The sequence below is a fragment of the Eumetopias jubatus genome, unplaced genomic scaffold, assembly GCF_037043125.1.
Source record: "Eumetopias jubatus isolate StellerSeaLion01/CBP00866 unplaced genomic scaffold, mEumJub1_p1.0 scaffold_7, whole genome shotgun sequence".
NCBI classification, from domain to species: domain Eukaryota; kingdom Metazoa; phylum Chordata; class Mammalia; order Carnivora; family Otariidae; genus Eumetopias; species Eumetopias jubatus.
The window spans coordinates 46,303,299-46,321,428 of record NW_028274813.1 but is presented as its reverse complement, the minus strand read 5'-3'; the positions used below and the strand labels follow the sequence as shown (position 1 = coordinate 46,321,428).

The following is an 18,130-nucleotide window of genomic DNA, read 5'->3' as shown; positions in this document are numbered from 1 at the left end:
CAAAGTACTCTGAAACTGAATTCAACAGGACATTAGAAAAAATTAAGCTCATGACCAAGTATAATTTATCCCTAGGATGCAAGGATGGTTCAAAATCAATGTAATAATATACTACATTAACAGGACAAAGGACAAAAATCACATCATCCTCTCAATTGATGAAGAAAAAGTATTTGACAAAATTCAATACACTTTCACAATAAAAACATTCAACAGACTAAGAACAGGATAAAATTTACCTCAACATAATAAACGTCATATATGAAAAGGTCACAACATCATACTCAACAGTGAAAAATTGAAAGCTTTTCCTCTAAGATCAGGAACAAAGCAAGGATGCCCACTATTGCCACTTCTATTCAACATAGTACTGGAAGTTGTAGTCAGAGCAACTAAGCAAAAAATAAACAAATAAAAAGCATACAAATTGGAAAAGAAAAAGCAAAATTATCTCTGTTCACAGATGACATGATCTTGTATGTAGAAAACCTACAGATTCCACAAAAAATAGTCAGAATAATGAATGAATTCAACAAAGTTGCAGGATATAAAATCAACACTGAAAAGTCAATTGTGTTTTTATGCACTAACAAGGAACTCTCCTAAAAGGAAACTAAGAAAATAATCCCATTTATAATAGCATCAAAAAGAATAAAATATTTAGGAATAAGCTTAACCAAGAAAGAAAACTTATACATTGAATGCTACAAAACATTGCTGAAAGAAATTAAAGACACAAATAAATGTGAAGACATCCATTCATGTTCTTGGATTAGATTTAATATTGTTAAAATGTCCATACTACCCAAAGCCATCTACAAACTCAATGCAATCCCTAGCAAAATTCCAATGGCACTTTTGCAGAAATAGGGGAAAAAAAATCCTAAAATTCATAAGAAATCTCAAGGGACACCAAATAACCAAAACAACATGAGGAAGAATAAAGCTGGAGGTATCACGACTCCAGATTTCAAAACATAGAGCAATCAAAACAGTGCAGTACTGGCATAAAGACAGACACAGACTAAGAGAAGAGAACAAAGAGCCCAGAAATAAGCTCTCGCATATGTGGTCAAATATCTTTGAAAAGGACACAGAGGCTACACAATGGGTAACAGAGTCTTCAACAAATGGTGCTGGGAAAACTAGATATTCACATGCAAAAGAATCAAGATGAATTTTCATCTTACACCAAATACAAAATAACTCAAAATGGACTAGTGACCCAAATGAAACTATAACACTCCTAGAAGAAAACAGGGGAAAACCTTCATGACAATGGAATGTAAATGATTTCTTGGAAATGACACCACAGGCACAGACAACAAAAGCCAAAATAGACAAATGGATCTACATCAAACTTAAACATGTCTGCACTGTGGGAAGAAACAATCAACAACGGTAAAAAGACAACCTACAAAATGGGAAAAAATACTGCAGACCATGTGTCAGATAAGGGGTTAATATCCAGAATAAACAACTCCTACAACAACAAAATAACAAACTAAAAAAGGGCAAATAGACATTTCTCCAAAGGACAGACATTTGAATAGACATTTCTCCAAAGAAGATAGACAAATGGGCAACAAGCTTAGGAAAAACTTAACTGATCATTAGGGATATGCGAAGCAAAAACACAATTGCATTATCAAAATCATTAGGATGGCTAATATCAAAACAAAAATAATGACACAAATAACAAGTATTGGCAAGGATGTGGAGAGATTAAAAACTTTTGCACACTGTTGGAAGGCATATAAAATGATGTAGCCACTATAGAAAACAGTATGAAGGTTCCTCAAAAAATTGAAAACAAAACTACCACATGATCCAGCAAGTTCATTATCCAAAAGAATTAAAAACAGGATCTCAAAGAGATATTTGCAAACCCACATTCATTACAGCATTATTCACAATGGCCAAGATGTGGAAGCAGCTAAATACTCATTATTGGATGAATGGATAAATGTTATACACACACACACATATGTATATATATATAATGGAATATTATATGGTCTTAAAAAGAAGGTAATCCTCCAGAAGGGAGGTCGGGGGGGGGGGATGGGTGAAATAGGTGATGGGAATTAAAGAGTGCACTTGTGATGAGCATGGGGTGATATATGGAAGTGCTGAGTCACTGTATTATACACCTGAAACTGATATTACACTGTATGTTAACTAGAATTTAAATAAAAACTAAAAAAATGCCAATATTTACAACATAAAAAAAAAAAAGAAGGTAATCCTGACAAATACAACAACATGGATGAACCTCGAGGACATAATGTTAAGTGAAATAAGCCAATTACAAAAGACAAATACTGCCTGATTCCACTTATAAGAGGTCTCTAAAATAATCAAATTCATAGAAACAGAAAGTAGAATGATTGCCAGGGCTGGAGAGACAGGGAAATGGGGAGTTGTTTCTCAATGGGTATGGAGTTTCAGTCATTTGAGATGAAAATGTTTTATTAGAGATTTGTTGTAGAACAAGGCGCATAGAGTTAAAAATACTTGTATTATACACTTACAAATTAAGAGGGTAAATTTGTTATGTATTTTCTGCCACAATAAAAAAAAGGAAATGAGGCAATAATGCAAAGAGCCAACACCCTTCTATATAATATGGTACACTGCCACATGATTCTTCAAGGAATAATAGAAGCTAAATGAATAAACTATAATAGCATCCTTCTAATTACTTACAGAAAGGAGCAGGTTTAATTTAATGCAACTGTCTTGAATCTGAGACAGAGAGCTATCCTCATGTACAAACAAAAAATGAAATTTTTCAGATAAATTATATTACATATCTATTTTTAAACATTTTATCAGATATTTGCACTTGAAGAATCCTCTTGGTATTCAGATAAAGCTTTCTAACTACTAGAATAAACTGAGTCCAATACAGGAAAAACCATCAGCATCCAAAAATGTCCTTGGTATTAGCCAACAGGACAATAACCAAATGATCTTCCCATGTTTTCATTGTTGGAAACCTTAAGAACGCATCTAGAGTAACTCCATACCTGCCAGAATGTCACTTAATCAATTGAGGATTGAAACCCACTTAAAATTCTATGCTCGGGGCACCTGGGTGGCTCAGTCGTTAAGCGTCTGCCTTCGGCTCAGGTCATGATCCCAGGATCCTGGGATCGAGCCCCGCATTCGGGCTCCCTGCTCAGCAGGAAGCCTGCTTCTCCCTCTCCCACTCCCCCTGCTTGTGTTCCCTCTCTCACTCTGTCTCTCTCTGTCAAATAAATAAAATCTTTTTTAAAAAAAAATTTAAAAAAACAAAATAAAATTCTATATACTCAAGATTTATTTTCAGTTTGTAAGGATTAAAATGATATGCCCCCAACTTGATAAGAAGACTAGTTGTGTTATATATCTACAATAATTAAGTGTCCAAGCACCCTACTTCACACACACACACACACACACACACACACACACACACAATCCCAACTGCACCTATTTTCATATGCTTAGAAGTGAAGTATAATGCATCAAATTACAATGATCAGGCACACAAAAAGTTTACAAAAAAGTCTAAATCCCAGTTTATATTTTTATTAATGTTTACAGATAATGAAAACACAAACTCTTTCAGATTCTGGACCCATGAGCCTAGGCTAGTTTACAAGGCACCTTACTAACCATACAAAACCCAACCATCATTGAACCCCAAAGGCCTGTATATAGATTGATGTGGAAGACAATAAAGGAGTGGTTAAGAGCAATGTGAGAGGGGAAGATGAGCATCAGCGGGGCTGTGAGAAAATAAGAACAGAGTAAGAAACACTAACCCAAAGTAAACTACAACTAAGTCTTATAGGTAAGAACCTGTAAGTAATTAAATTTAGGTACTAACTTTCAGGACCTCTCTAGCCCCTTCTAGCTTACTATACCATCAAAAGGCATAAGCCAGGTACATCAAATCTTGTTCTAAGAGGTGTTTTGTATCATGACGGTTGGCCTTACTTTGCTCGTATTTAACCTCCAGTATATTCTCCAAAAACAAAAACAACCTCAAATACTGATGCAGCCAAATGTTTAATGTACCAAAATGTAAAAGTGACCAAACTAGCTCAGAACCCTTTATCATCTTCCCATTCTTGCAAGGTTAAGCCTTAGCCATCCCACCAAGAGTCTCTGGGAACTTTCCATCAAGGCTTGTGTCCCTTTTCTGTACTTTCCATTTATTTACTCTATTCTGATACGGACAAATCCACTAACCTGTGTTTTTGGACTGCCAGGCCTTTCTAGGCTGACACCAAGGTTTAGATTCTCAGCCTGGCTCTCCAAGCTGGCACTGATCTTCAGTTCTGCTTTTCAGATCTTTCTTGGCTCCATGCTACCCTCCCCATTTCTAGCCAGGCTTCTGGAACCTCTGCCTGAATCCTACTTCCCAGTTCCCTAGTTGTCTAAGGAAAATAAGGTGCTTAGGTGATAATATGCTGATGTATCATTTTGTGAGAGTATTAAAACAAACTCCAATGTAGCAGGGACTTGGACTGCCAAATTAATATTCCTTTTGGGTGAACAGTGGCTTAGAGCAGGGTCACCTGCAGTGCACAGTTCCAGGAGTACCATTCACCTTGTTGTTTCTGAAATGTAGGTTTCAGGGGCTGGCACTGCCATAGACACAATATAAATGGTGTACATGATACCCTGCTTTCAAGGGAAGCCACACTTAATTGAATACCAAGTCATTATGAAATCTTCAAAGTTTTTGTTTTTTAACTTTAAAACTAATATTACATAATTCCTGGTAAGTATGCATAGTAAAATGAAGTAATATCGGAGAATTGCCCTGTCATTATCTAACTTAAAAAAACAAACAATAGTTTTAAAACACAGCCAAACAAAAGTAACAAGCAGAAACTTTAGGAAAGGGACATGACTTCAAGCCAGAATGTAGTAGCCAAAAAAGGAACTGAAGATTTTTAGTAAAGCTTGGGGAGAGTTCTAGTCCTGCCCCCAGTGGCAAAAGCAGTACTGGTGAGTAGACAAAATCCTGACAATTCTTTTCTTTTTTTTTTTTTTTTTTTTTTTTTTAGAGAGAGAGCGCCCGTGAGCAGGGCAGTGTGGAAGAGGGGCAGAGGAAGAGGGAGAGAGAATCCCAAGCAAGCTCCATGCTCAGCACGAGCCAAACCCAGAGCTCAGTCCCACAACCCTGAGATCATGACCCCAGCCAAAATCAAGAGTCAGACACTTAGGTGCCACACAGGTGCCCCAAAATCCCAAGAATTCTTAATAATATTTTGGTACTGGGGGAAAAGGAAATGAGTCTGGAGAGAACAGAGGCTGGTGAAGAACTGAACAGTGAGCTGGTCTCTCTCTCTCTCTGCTCTATGCTGAAACGGGAGATCAAACAAATTCAGGGGGTATTCTCCCCAGGGAGAATGCCATGTGAAAGGAAAGGAAAAAGACTTATATACTGCTTTTTTAAAAAAATATTTGAAGGCAAGATCCAACTAAACAAAAACTGACTCAAAATAAAGAACTCAAGAAATATTAAAACAATATTTCCTAAAGAGCCCTCAAATGAACAAATGACATATCAAAACTTCCATAACCCCTCACTTCACATCAGTTTCTTTTTCCTCTGCTAAATTCAAATAAGAGTATAAATTTCTTACTATAAAGCAGCACACGTAACAGTATGTGTCCATTAATCCACACACCCACAGACACTGTATGTGTCCATGTGGGCACAGACATGACTGGTGTGATGGTCATCTAACAGTTCATTTCTGAGTAACAGGATTAGATGGCTTTAAAAAAGCTTTTTCCTTTATGCTTTGCAGCACCATTTGGATCATCTGTAATACACGTGCATCATTTTTATTTAAAAAGGATACACTGAGTGAGAAGGCCTACTGAAGGTTTTACACATGCTCAGGACAACCTGCAAACTTTCAGAGAGAAAGGTCTGCCAATCACCTCACTTAAGTCTCTATAAAATCCTTCCAGGCTACTGCTAAGGGAAGTGGGGCACAGAAACACTATAGTCCCACTGTTTACCAACTTTTAAAGTGGTCATCAAAACATTCACAAAAGAGGTCTTTCCTTAACCACGATGTGGTCTTTGTGGTCTTGGAGTGGCCGCAGTTCATTAAAACTACTTCCACTTACACAACGCTATATTTGGATTTCAATACAATATTTCCAGGCATTAAAATGTCATTTCATGAATAGTGTATCTTCTATTCTACCTTTAATAAGTAACTACTCCTAAATCCCCTCAGTAAAAGAATTATGTCCAAAAAAAGGGAAAAAGAGGGGCACCTGGGTGGCTCAGTCATCAAGCGTCTGCCTTCGGCTCAGGTCATGATCCCGGGGTCCTGGGATGGAGCCCCGCATTGGGCTCCCTGCTCTGTGGGAAGCCTGCTTCTCCCTCTCCCACTCCCCCTGCTTGTGTTCCCTCTCTTGCTATGTCTCTCTCTGTCAAATAAATAAAATCTTTAAAAAGGGGGGGGGGAAGAGTTCATCTAACTAAAATGCATATCTGCGAGTTAAAACCTAATAAATTTTATGTATGAATTATATGAGTAATATATTAAAATAAGAAACATAAAGGGCTCCTGGGTGGCTCAGTCGGTTGAGCCTCCAACTCTTGGTTTTGGCTCAGGTCGTGATCTCAGGGTCATGGGATCAAGCCCAGCACTGAGCTCCACCCTAGCGTGGAGTCTGGTTGGGATTCTCTCTCTCCCTGTGCCTCTGCCCCTCCCCCTGCTTATGCGTGCTCTCTCTCTCTCTCTCTCTCTCTCAAAGCAAACAAATAAAATCTTTAAAAAATAATAAAATAAAATAAGAAACATACCAGCAGGGGTGCTTCCATTGTCTTAATAAATCGATGAATATTCAGTGTAGTCAGTGGTGGTTCCATCAGTGTTCTTCTACATTGCTCAGTCAAATCCAAGACTTGTTTACAATGAAAAAAGTAGAGATGTGCATTTTTGATATCCTCAGTGCTACAAATTAAAAATTAGGGACAGATTCACTTGAAGAAGTTCAATGTGTTATCTTTCTACCATCCAGAAAGACATAGTTCCAAATATCTTTAAGTGTCATGCTTTTGAATTACTGTTGTAGTAAAAATCTAAAACAGTGAAACAAAATGGACCTAAGCAAAAAAAGAAGACACAAATAGTTTTAGAGTTGTATAAGCAACTTTTTCCCTAAACTTTTTGATATGGTAGCTTCTAAATTAGGTTATGGACAGGTCCACACAATTTTTTTTTTAAATAAAAGGCTGTCACCTTGAGGACAAAGATTATCTTCGAATGTAGTTGCTTTTCTAGAGCTATGCTAAATAAAGCCTTGTAACACAAATTTTCTAGGTTTAATTTAAACTCAAATCTGTTTTGAATAAACTTCAGCCAAAACATGCCTTAAGATAGAAACCATGTGACAGTTTGTGGGAGTTTGTGAGTTTGTATCTGAAATATTACAAAACTCAGCAAATATGGCTTATAATTTGAGTCTGGCATCCCTTCAATATGAGAATTCAAAGATAAACTTATAGTGGGTAAGTAAGGTTTGCCAAAATTAAAATAGCATTTTAAAAATCTCCATATGGCATTAGCAGGGTTTGGCAAAATACTGCAAATTTTTATTTTTAAAATGTTATTTTAATTCTGGATACACACTTAAACTGAGATCTGAGGTTCACTGATTTCATATTTAATTATAAACTAATTTCTAATAAGACTTAATGATTAAAGAAATGATCAGTCAAAGATTACTTAAAGTCTACTCTGTGTTAGGCCCTGTACCAAATACAAAAGACTAAGATGAATAAGATGACTCAAATCTTTGAGGGGCTTAGATTAAAGGAGATACATTTAGTTTTTTTTAATGTAGTTTGTAAGTGCTATAATATGCAAAGTACTATGAGAAAAAAAGAAATATTTCATTCTGCCTCAAGTCATAAAGGAGAAAGAAGGAAAGGGAAAAGAAGATTACAGAGATTAAAAACAGTAAAGGAGAGAAGGACTTCCCGAAGAAAAGACAAATGGGTACTTCCGACAAAGGAACTGTAGAGTCAAGACCCAATTAAAGTACTTAACTTTTGAACTCTTAAACTCAAAGTATGTATCTTTTGAACTATCTAGGTTCTCATATAGTCATATATATTAAAAGGAAATAGTCACATATATTAAAAGTAAAGTATTGAAAGCAGGAGGACCCAGTTGAGGTTGGACATCATATCATAACCTCTGAAATAATGAAGTAATTTTGGAAAGTAATTTAACCAGAGATCATTGGTTGTAGGTAACAGAAACCAAAAAGGTGGGGAGGGGGGGGCTTACTGGAAGTGTAGAACTACATATCACAGAACACAAGGAAAATTCAAGTAATTAGATCAAAGAATAAATGTATAGATCTGAACAGCAAGAGTTCAAGGGACCTTCATTTTGCCATTAATACTTTTCAGCTCCCAACTCTCTTTATAAAGATAACTCTCTCTGCTTTACTTCTACATGGCCAAAATATTCCTATGAGCAAGAGAGCCAAAACACTGTATAATCCCATTCCTCCATGCCCAATTCCAAGTTCCTGAGAGAGGGCATCTCATTTGCTCAGGTAAGCCAGTGGGCTGGTTGACCCCAGATCAGGTGGCCACCTCTGATCTGACTGACGGTAATATGTATGGGGTGAGGGGGTAACATCCTTGGCCTATACACAGATTCTTTAAGAGGGGAGTATGGGGAGGTCATAGAAAGCACTGGTGTCCCCATGGCACACCACCTCTTCTACTACCTATCCTATACACCCTCCTTAACCAACATATAATTTCAAACAAATTCAGGCCCAACATGATGTAATGATTAATATACTAGACTTTATTCCAGCTCCAGCAACTGGAATAGTGCCTAGCACATAGAGGGCATTCAAGAAATACTTGTTAAATAAAAGAATGAACAAATGAAAGAAAAAATGCATTCACCTCTCCTCCATTAGAAGACAACCCAAAGTCCTAGCCAACTACTTCATCCAGAAGTCATGCCATAGGATTAGAGTACTCTGAATGCGCAGTCCCTCCCTGTCATATCAGGTCTAGGTATGACTCCTTACCATCTTGCTATCCATGAATAAATGAGTACTGAAACATATCCAATGAATGTATCAAATACTCAAAAGTATACCAAAAATAAAGAGTAACTGGACATTTTAAAATTCTCATTTTAAAAATAGGGGAAAGCAAAAACCCTCCCAGAACATTACCATGTTTAGCCATAGATCAGAATATGCTATGTATATAGTATAGCTTGCTGAACAGATTTTGTACAATGATAGGACCTACGTCTTGCTAATAAATACTCTTCTGTGTTTTAAGCATGTCACCTTTATTTGCAACTATTCATCACCTGAAAAATAAGTACATGAAAAAAAGTACAGACAATTGACCGTCAGCAAAACTGCGGGGCTACCCTAGAATTGCCATAAGATGAGAATAATCAGGCTTCCCCCATTCTGGGATGGGAAACTGGCAGTCTACATTGGGAGTAGCAAAGCAGCTGGCTAAACCACTGCTTATCATGTATCTTGAGACTCGGTGACTTATAGCAAAGCCTTGCGGTACTGTCAGCAAAAGTCCCAAATTGTTAAAAATATTAATTTTTATACAAACAGTAATCATACATCAAAGTTTTCTTTAATTCACTAATGAGGGAATCAGCAGAATGACAGTTCAATCAGAAGAGATGAATGAGAAAAGGAACGCTCAACGGGGAGTCTGCTTCTCTCTCTCCCTCTGCCTCTCCCCCTGCTTGTGCTCACTCTCCCTCTCTCCTTCTGATAAATGAATAAATAAAACCTTTAAAAAAACAAACAAACAAGCTCTTGCATGGTATAAAAAAGTCACACATCACCATTTTGCCTTGCTTTGTATTAATTTTCCTGAAGAGCATTTTGAGGCAAAGTCTTTAAAATATACACTGGTTATTCCCTGTGTTCTATAAGTACCAAAGGAAAGAAAAACTTCAACCCTAGGTTGCCCAGGCAAAAAGTCAAAAGAAGGCCTCTACCTGAAATTGTAAGCTAGAAACTAGACAAGAAAAATAAACATTTAAAACATTCTGCTCAAAAACCATACTTAAGTACATTTAAGACTAGCCTAACAAAGTAACTTACAGAACTCTCAGGAAGAACTTCTGGAGCTTAGTTATGAAAGCTATTTTATCACCTATCTGATCACTGTGGGAGATCTATTCCTAAAATACACTTGGCCACTCATGGGATCATATATTGTGCTTATCCATATTGTCTTTATTCACCTTAGCCTAACATCATCTCTGCATATTTAAATTCATTTTCAGACTATAGAATGGCAGACAATAATAATGAAGGGGATTTCCAGTTTCATTTATATATTCCCATCTGCTTACAATTCCTCTCGGGTGAGTCCATGATGTGAGAGTCTGATGGAGATGTTGAATAAGTAATGTGAAAGAAGCAAACTTAAAATTGTTGACATATGCCTCTTGTACATACCCAATACTTTCCAAAAGGGCAGTTTCCGTGGTTAGGACAAACTGGTACGTAGTCCCATACACAAAAGCAGCTTCCATGACTGCTCTGTGCTCTGAAGAGGAGACAAGACAGTTGGGAGACACAAGAAGTTAGTTTGTGTGACTCTCTTCTGAATATTGCCCTACACTGTTTTAGGCTCTGTTATAAAGAAAAATTCCTGGTAGGGATCCCAGTTGGGAAAATGCAGGCAGTTAAAGAAATTACGAAAAGTCTTTTCTATTCAAGGAAAGAGAAGAGTTAACAGGAAATAGAAATGAGTTATACTTGAGAATATAACATATGACAAATCTGTGGCAGTTTCTTCCTCGTAGTAGGGGAGAGTCTCTACAGAGACTATGCATCCACCATCCAATTTTTGTATGTTATATTTTATCTATATATATGCCTGTGTATTGTTTCTGGCTTGGTTTTCTTTTAATCACTTATTCTTATACATAGTTTAAAAAGAAACAATTCTACAAAACATTAAGAAAAACAACAATTTCTCCCCCCCCGCCCACCTCCACCCCATTTCCAATTCCCAAGGGACAGCTGCTTTCAATTCTTTTACTGTTTCTTTTGGTATTTACCTCCAAGTCTTTAAATGATATTCTTACACTCTTATTTCCTGCTTTTTAAAGTGTTATTAATATTACCTATTGACTTCCCACTATGGCAGATGACCACTTAGCTCTTTCCTGAAACTTCACTCCACAAACATGCACACTTCTATCCCCTCAATGATCCCAATATAGTTCTAATTTTTATTAGCTCAATTATCTGTATTTACATTGTCATAACTCAGTATATACTATTTACAAGTGAGCCATAGAATGCAAAAGGAACATTTCTCCTTTTTTGAGCAACTTTTTCACCAGTTATAACTTTTTAATTTGTTTAAATTTATTTCTAACTTATTTCTAAATTCTTCCACTACTGGCTAATGTTCTCAATACTTCAAATAGATCAGCACACTAGCAGTTCCCTCTTCTTGGAGACATTTCTGCAGAGCCTACTGATTTGCTGCATTACGGACTCCTGCGAATGGGCCTGCTGCACAGCTTCTATCTTGGGAACTCACTACTCACTTCATCACCATCCTGGAAATTCTCTTACTCTTTCTCCTGTATTGGGTCCTTTGGCCTGTTATCCACATCCTCTTGACTGATTTGCTCCCTTGCTCCCATTCTCTAGCACCTTCTTGTGAGAGGATATATGAAATACACATATTTTGTGACCTTACGCTTCTGAAAGTGTCTTTATTCTATACTGTAACTAATTGTAGTTGTCTGCATATTGAATTCTACGTTCATTTCCCCTGAGAATTCTGAAAGCGTTGCTCCATTTTCTTCAGTTTCTAGGGCTGCAACTGAGAAGTCCAATGCGATTCTGATTCTTGATCATTTAACTGTATACTCTTTCTTTCTTTCTTTCTTTCTGGAAGCTTTTAGAACAGTGTTTGTTCCCAATATTCTGTACCTGCAAAATGAGATGCTTTGGTGTGGCTCTACATTCATCCATTATGCTGGGATTCAGTGAGCCCTTTCAATTCGGAAGCTCAAATCCTTTAGTCCTGGGAAATTTTCTCAAACTATTTACTTGAAGCATTTCTTCCTTTCCATTTGATTTTATTTTCCCTTTTCTCCTCACTGCCATTTTAGGCAGTCATCTTCCTCTCCCCCACTGAATCTTCCACCACGCGAGTCAAGTGTCATCAGAGTATTCCACTCACGGTTCTGCCTTGGAGTCATCTACCACCCCAGCCAGAAACAACCCCCCTCATTCCACAAAAATAATTTAGCTTCTGTCACATTGTCATTCTCTCCAATACTGTTTCCTCATAATCCTTGGTGATTTTATTATCCTCATAGATGATACTTGCCAATCCTGGCCTCTCAGTCTTTGGTCCTCTCTAGAGATTCCAGTGATCTCTCTTCAAGTCTACCTTAACCACCCACTGCTATGGTCCCACACCAGACCTTATAATTTACCAATCACTTGCAAACCCCTCCAAAATCTCAAAGTCTAGCATTCCCCCAACCCCTTCCTTCCATAAACACACCCACCCTTCCATGTCCAGGTCACTCTGTCTAGCACATAATCCCCCAGGAACTACAGTTTTATCGTTTTCACTGTCCTCCACTCCTTCAGTTTTCTCTTCCTTCTTAGCCCAGCTTACATTCCATGATCTTTATAATCACTCCCCTATCTGGCTAAAATGCAATCCAGGTTAAGTCAGCTATTCTGCTTACTCTGTACTAAGTAAACATGGCTGGAGGGGAAAAAAAACAAAAAGCCATTAGCATCACCACACTAATGAGCTCACTTTACATATTTTTTAAAGATTTTATTTATTCATTTATTTATTTATTTGAGAGAGAGAGAGAGAACACAAGCAGGGGAAAGGGCAGAGGGAGAGGATCATAAGCAGATTCCTCACTTACACAGGGCACGATCCCACCACCCTGAGATCATGACCTGAGCCAAAATCAAGAGTCCGACACTTAACCTACTGGGCCACCCAGGCACCCCATGATCTCACTTTAGATTACTGATATCAAATATTATTGCTGCCTGGCAACCATTCTTTTTTTTTTTTTAAGATTTTATTTATTTATTTGAGAGAGAGAGTACAAGCTGGGGACATGGGGCAGAGGGAGGGGGAGAGAGAGAAAATCTTAAGCAGACTCCCCACTCATGGAGCTCCACACAGTGCCTCAATCTCAGGACCCTGAGACCATGACCTGAGCTGAAATCAAGAGTCAGACACTTAACAAGTCTGAGCCATCCAGACGCCCCAACCATTCTTTATTTTCAGGCCTTCTAAAACAACTATTTCATCTCTTCTCTCTTCAAACTATCTGATGATTTTATTTTTATTTCACTGAGAAAACATAACCAATTACAAAAGCAAAACCAAAAAAACTTCCACAAGCATATTTATCTGCCCACTTAACAAAACTGATGTTCACATTCTCTGTCTTCCCTCCATTTACCATAGATGAATTTTCTGTGCTCCCAGAACCACACCTCCCCTCATTCACTAGATTTCATCCCTTCTTGTTGACTCAAAGATGTTGTTCCAATAATTCTCCCTGCTTTTTCCTCCATGCTATAGTTTCTGCTTTCTACTGGATCTTTCTCGTCAACATACAAATAAACTTAAGAAATTCTTCACTTGACCTACATACTCTTCCAGTCACAGCCCCATTTTCCTCCTTCCCTTAACAGCAAAATTTCTCTAATGAGTCTCCATATTCACAGTCTCCAGTTGCTCTCTACCTAGTCTCTTATATCCCTATCAGGCATTTACCCCACTTTATAGAAACTGTGCTTGTCAAGGTCACCAACAAATTCCACAGTGCTAAGCATAATTAGGCCAATTGGCAGCTCTTATCCTAATTAACCTTTCAGCATCATTTGACACAATCGTTCCTATCTCTTCCTTAAAACCCTATCTTCACTTTGCTTACAGGACATTCCTACCACACAGTCCATTCCTTCTCTCTCTTTATTCCATCTCACTTCAGTGACCTGTAAATGTTGACAGATCTGAACAGTTCAGTCTTTTCTTTCCCATCTAGCATCATTCACTTTGTGATCTCTTCTGGTCTCACAGCTTTATCTCCCAAATTTATAGCCCTAGTCTGTATCTCCACCATCAAATGCGGACTCATAGCATCCAACTACCTTGCTGACATCTCTCCAAAGATGTCTACAGGGTATTTCACAAGTATGATGTCCAAAAGTGAATTCCAGAGCTTCCTCTCTAAACTGTCTATTTTCAATCTACCCCACCTCAGTTATCAGTAATTTCACCTTTCAAGTAACTCAAGCTAAAACCCCAGAGCCACCCTGGTCTGTACTATTTCTCTCTCACTCCACATCCAATATGTCAGCAAATTCAGTTAGTCCTACAACCAAAATACTGGCTGAGTTCAAATTTATTGCCACCTCAACTAACACCCTGATCCAAGCCACCCACCATCATCTCATCTCTCACCTCTCTTATTGCAATAACTTCCTAATTTTCCTTCTTTATTCTACTATTCCTCCTTCCAGCCTATTCCAAACACAGAAGTCAGAATGATCCTGTTAAAATACAAATCAAAGAGTTCTGGTTCCACTGTAGCAAGGTAAACTCTCTCTAGCTCATCCTTCTCGTTGACGACAATTACAAACTATGTAGAATAACTTGAGAACCCTGTAAACAAAAACAGGCTAATTGTAGAGCATTATTTTACAAGTATATTAAATCTGTGGCATGCTATGTAGCCACCAAGCTTTATGTTTATTTTTTTTAAAGATTTTATTTATTTATTTGACAGAGAGACAGAGAGAGAACACAAGCAGGGGGAGCAGCAGAGGGAGAGGGAAAAGCAGCCTCTCTGATGAGCAGGGAGCCCAACGTGGAGCTTGATCCCAGGACTCTGGGATCATGACACGAGCCAAAGGCAGATGCTTAATTGCTGAGCCATTCAGATATCCCAAGCTTTATGTTTATAAAAATTGTGATTTCCAGTAAGTGATTTATTTCATAGAGCATATACCATTTTTAAAATACCTTTAACATTTTTATATTAACATCAAGTTAAAACCATTAACAAATTAAAGTCCTGAAATCATAACAATAATTTGTTCATAAGATGTTTATAAACTTCTTTACTACAAAATTACATAATTGTACATATTACAACTCAAGGTGATGCTGTCAAAATTATATATTTTTTTAAATCAGGAAAAGGTCATAAATAGCAAATGTTAAAATAAAACAGAAAGCCATTCAGTCAATATTATCAAATACTGTAAACTACTATACCAGGTACCATGAGGACCATAAGGAAATAAAAATAGTAATTGACGCTTATAGGACACTCCTATACATCAGGAACTATTTTAATTATTTGAATTCATTTGGTCCCCACAATAACACTAAGAAGTAGGCATAGTTATTTTCACCATTTTATTGATTAGGAAACTAAAGTTACATAAGTTGTGCAAGGTCATGGGGGCAGGGCATCTAACTAGGCAATCTGGCTCCAGGGTTTTTGTTCAATCACATTACTAAGCTGTCTGCTTAAAGAAAGAAAACTTAATGGTAAGGATGCTATTTTAAGTCCTTCAACATGCGCAGACAAGTGCAGAGGCACAACAAAGATTAAGAGAAAAGTTAAATACCTGGCGTTCCAATGGCTCTTACATAGGAGAATGCAATGTTGGCTTTTCCTTTCAGAGCATTTTCTATGTTCTGAAGGTCTTCCAGAGTGGTAATATATTTTACTTCATTAAAAAGAAGAGCACTGAAATAAACAGAGATGTTATTGGTAGAAGAACCTGATATGTAGTTATTTAATATGTATTTTCAGTAAGTTAAAGAACCTAACCAAAAAGAGAAATTTAACTCTTTTGAATAAATTATCAGTAGTAAGAACCTAAGCACTTTTTAAAAAGATTTTATTTATTTGAGAGAGAGAGAGCATGTGTGAGCACAAACAGGCGGAGAGGCAGAGGGAGAGGGAGAAACAGACTCACTGCTGAGCAGGGAGCCCGATGCGGGGCTCAATCCCAGGACCCTGAGATCATGACCTGAACCCAAGGCAGACGCTCAACCAGCTAAGCCCACCCAGGCACCCCAGAACCTAAGCATTTTAATACTGAATTAAAATCACTTTCTCAGTCATTTGTCTATACCTGAGAACATCAACCAGGAACAGTTGTGAGAAATGGTGCTCGTTCTCCATCACAACTACCTTAATGTATTTAAGTTGTATTCACTAATATCCTACTTTGGCCCAATAATCCCGTAAACATCTCTCAGCCTTGAACATATTTGAGCCCTTTACACATCTAAACTGAAGGTTCTTTTCCACAGCATACAAGGCTCTGCATGACCTACTTCTCCAATTCCATTTTGTTTTACCATTCCTCATGTCTACCATACCTTAAGCACACCTCAAGGCCTTTGCACACACAGCTCTCTTTGCTGAAAACTATTCTCTCTGCTCCTTCTCATGTATCTGGTCTTAGTTTAAACATCACTACCTCAGAGAAACCTACCCTGTTGGTCCTATGTAATTAGGTCTGTAGCATTTTTCTCTTTAATTTCACACTATTTGATCCTTTGTAGCCCTTATCACAATTTATAATTGCTTATATATTTATTTACTTGTTTATGCTTGCGTCTTTTATTAAAACTGTTACCTTCCTGAGTCAGGGCCTTGCATATTTTAATCACTATATCTATAATAACTTAGAATAGAGCCTAGTACACTCTAAGCAATCAATATTTGTTGAATGAATGAAAGAAAAAGCAGGGTAGGAATTATTTATTCCCATTCATTTGAAGAAATGCAAATCCAAAACAGAAGAGCTTACTTATTCAAAAATACATTTATGGAATTGAGGAGCCAGGAACAGAACATAAAACAGGTCTCTTTGTTCCTAATTCAGTGATCTTTCCACTTGACCATAATTCTTCCAGATCATCTTTTCAATGTGTAGATCAGACTAATTAATCATATTTCTTCAGCCAAAAGAATTTCCTTTTTAAATTTTCTACTTCTATATAAATTATCTATCCCTAACAGCTCATCCCACTTAATCCTCCACATGCATGTGTGTGTGCGTGTGTGTTTGTGTATTTTTTAGGCTAAACTTTAAGGATTTTTAAAAACTGTTCCAAGTCCATATACTTAAATAATCAAACTGTCTCCAATAAATTAGTCAACCATAGTTTCCTCTTAGGGAAAACATGGCACTTTCTGAGAATACAACAGTTCTCAAACTTTTTGGTCTCAGGATCCTTTGTACCTTTAAAAATCACTGAACTCCGTGGAGCACTGGGTGTTATGCACAAACAATGAATCATGGAACACTACATCAAAAACTAATGATGTAATATATGGTGATTAACATAACAATAAAAAATTAAAAATAAATAAAAATAAAAATCACTGAACTCCTCAAAGAGCTTTTGTTTATGTAGGTTGCCTCTATTTGTAGTTACCAAAATAGAAAATAAAACAGCAACTTAAAAATATTTGTTAATTCTTTTAAAAATAATAATAAACACCATTGCATATTAACACTCTATTTAAAAATAACTAAATTTTCCAAAACAAAAGAAAAATTTGGTGATAAGAGTGGCATTGTTTTAGATTTTTGCAAATCTCTTTACTATTTGGGCTAAATAGAAGACAGCTGGATTCTCATATCTGCGTCTTCACTCAATCTGTTTTGACATCACACAATACGTCATATAGCCTCTGGAAACTGAATTCATAAGAGAATGAAAATGAAAAAGACAAATAATGTCTTAGTATTATTATAAAACTATTGTGACTTAATGGATACCCTGAAATAGATGCCCTAAATTACACTGGCTTACATATTTACCTATACATTATAGATTTCTTCAATTTTTTTTTAAAGAAATGTAAAACTTAATCTTCTGTAATTCCCAGGGCTCTTTAAAAGAAATATTTACTGAGCAGTACTATTTGCTAGATATTTTCACATGTTTTCATTTAAATCCTCAATGGTATTATATAAAGATTTTTTTGGTAAAAACTGTGCTATTTTATTTTAAACATTTTCGTTTACA

At 36.9% G+C, this 18,130-nt stretch overlaps 1 protein-coding gene across 1 annotated transcript in view; it reads right to left on the bottom strand.

Annotated features, from left to right (window-relative positions):
- Positions 1–18,130, bottom strand: part of TXNDC16 (thioredoxin domain containing 16) — a 115,614-nt gene that overhangs the window by 55,292 nt on the left and 42,192 nt on the right. The window contains exons 7-9 of the mRNA XM_028099704.2: positions 15,706–15,827; positions 10,510–10,600; positions 6,833–6,983 (exon numbers count right to left, since the gene is read on the bottom strand). Coding sequence (XP_027955505.1) covers positions 6,833–6,983; positions 10,510–10,600; positions 15,706–15,827 — 364 coding nt within the window. The remainder of the gene's footprint in view (positions 1–6,832; positions 6,984–10,509; positions 10,601–15,705; positions 15,828–18,130) is intronic.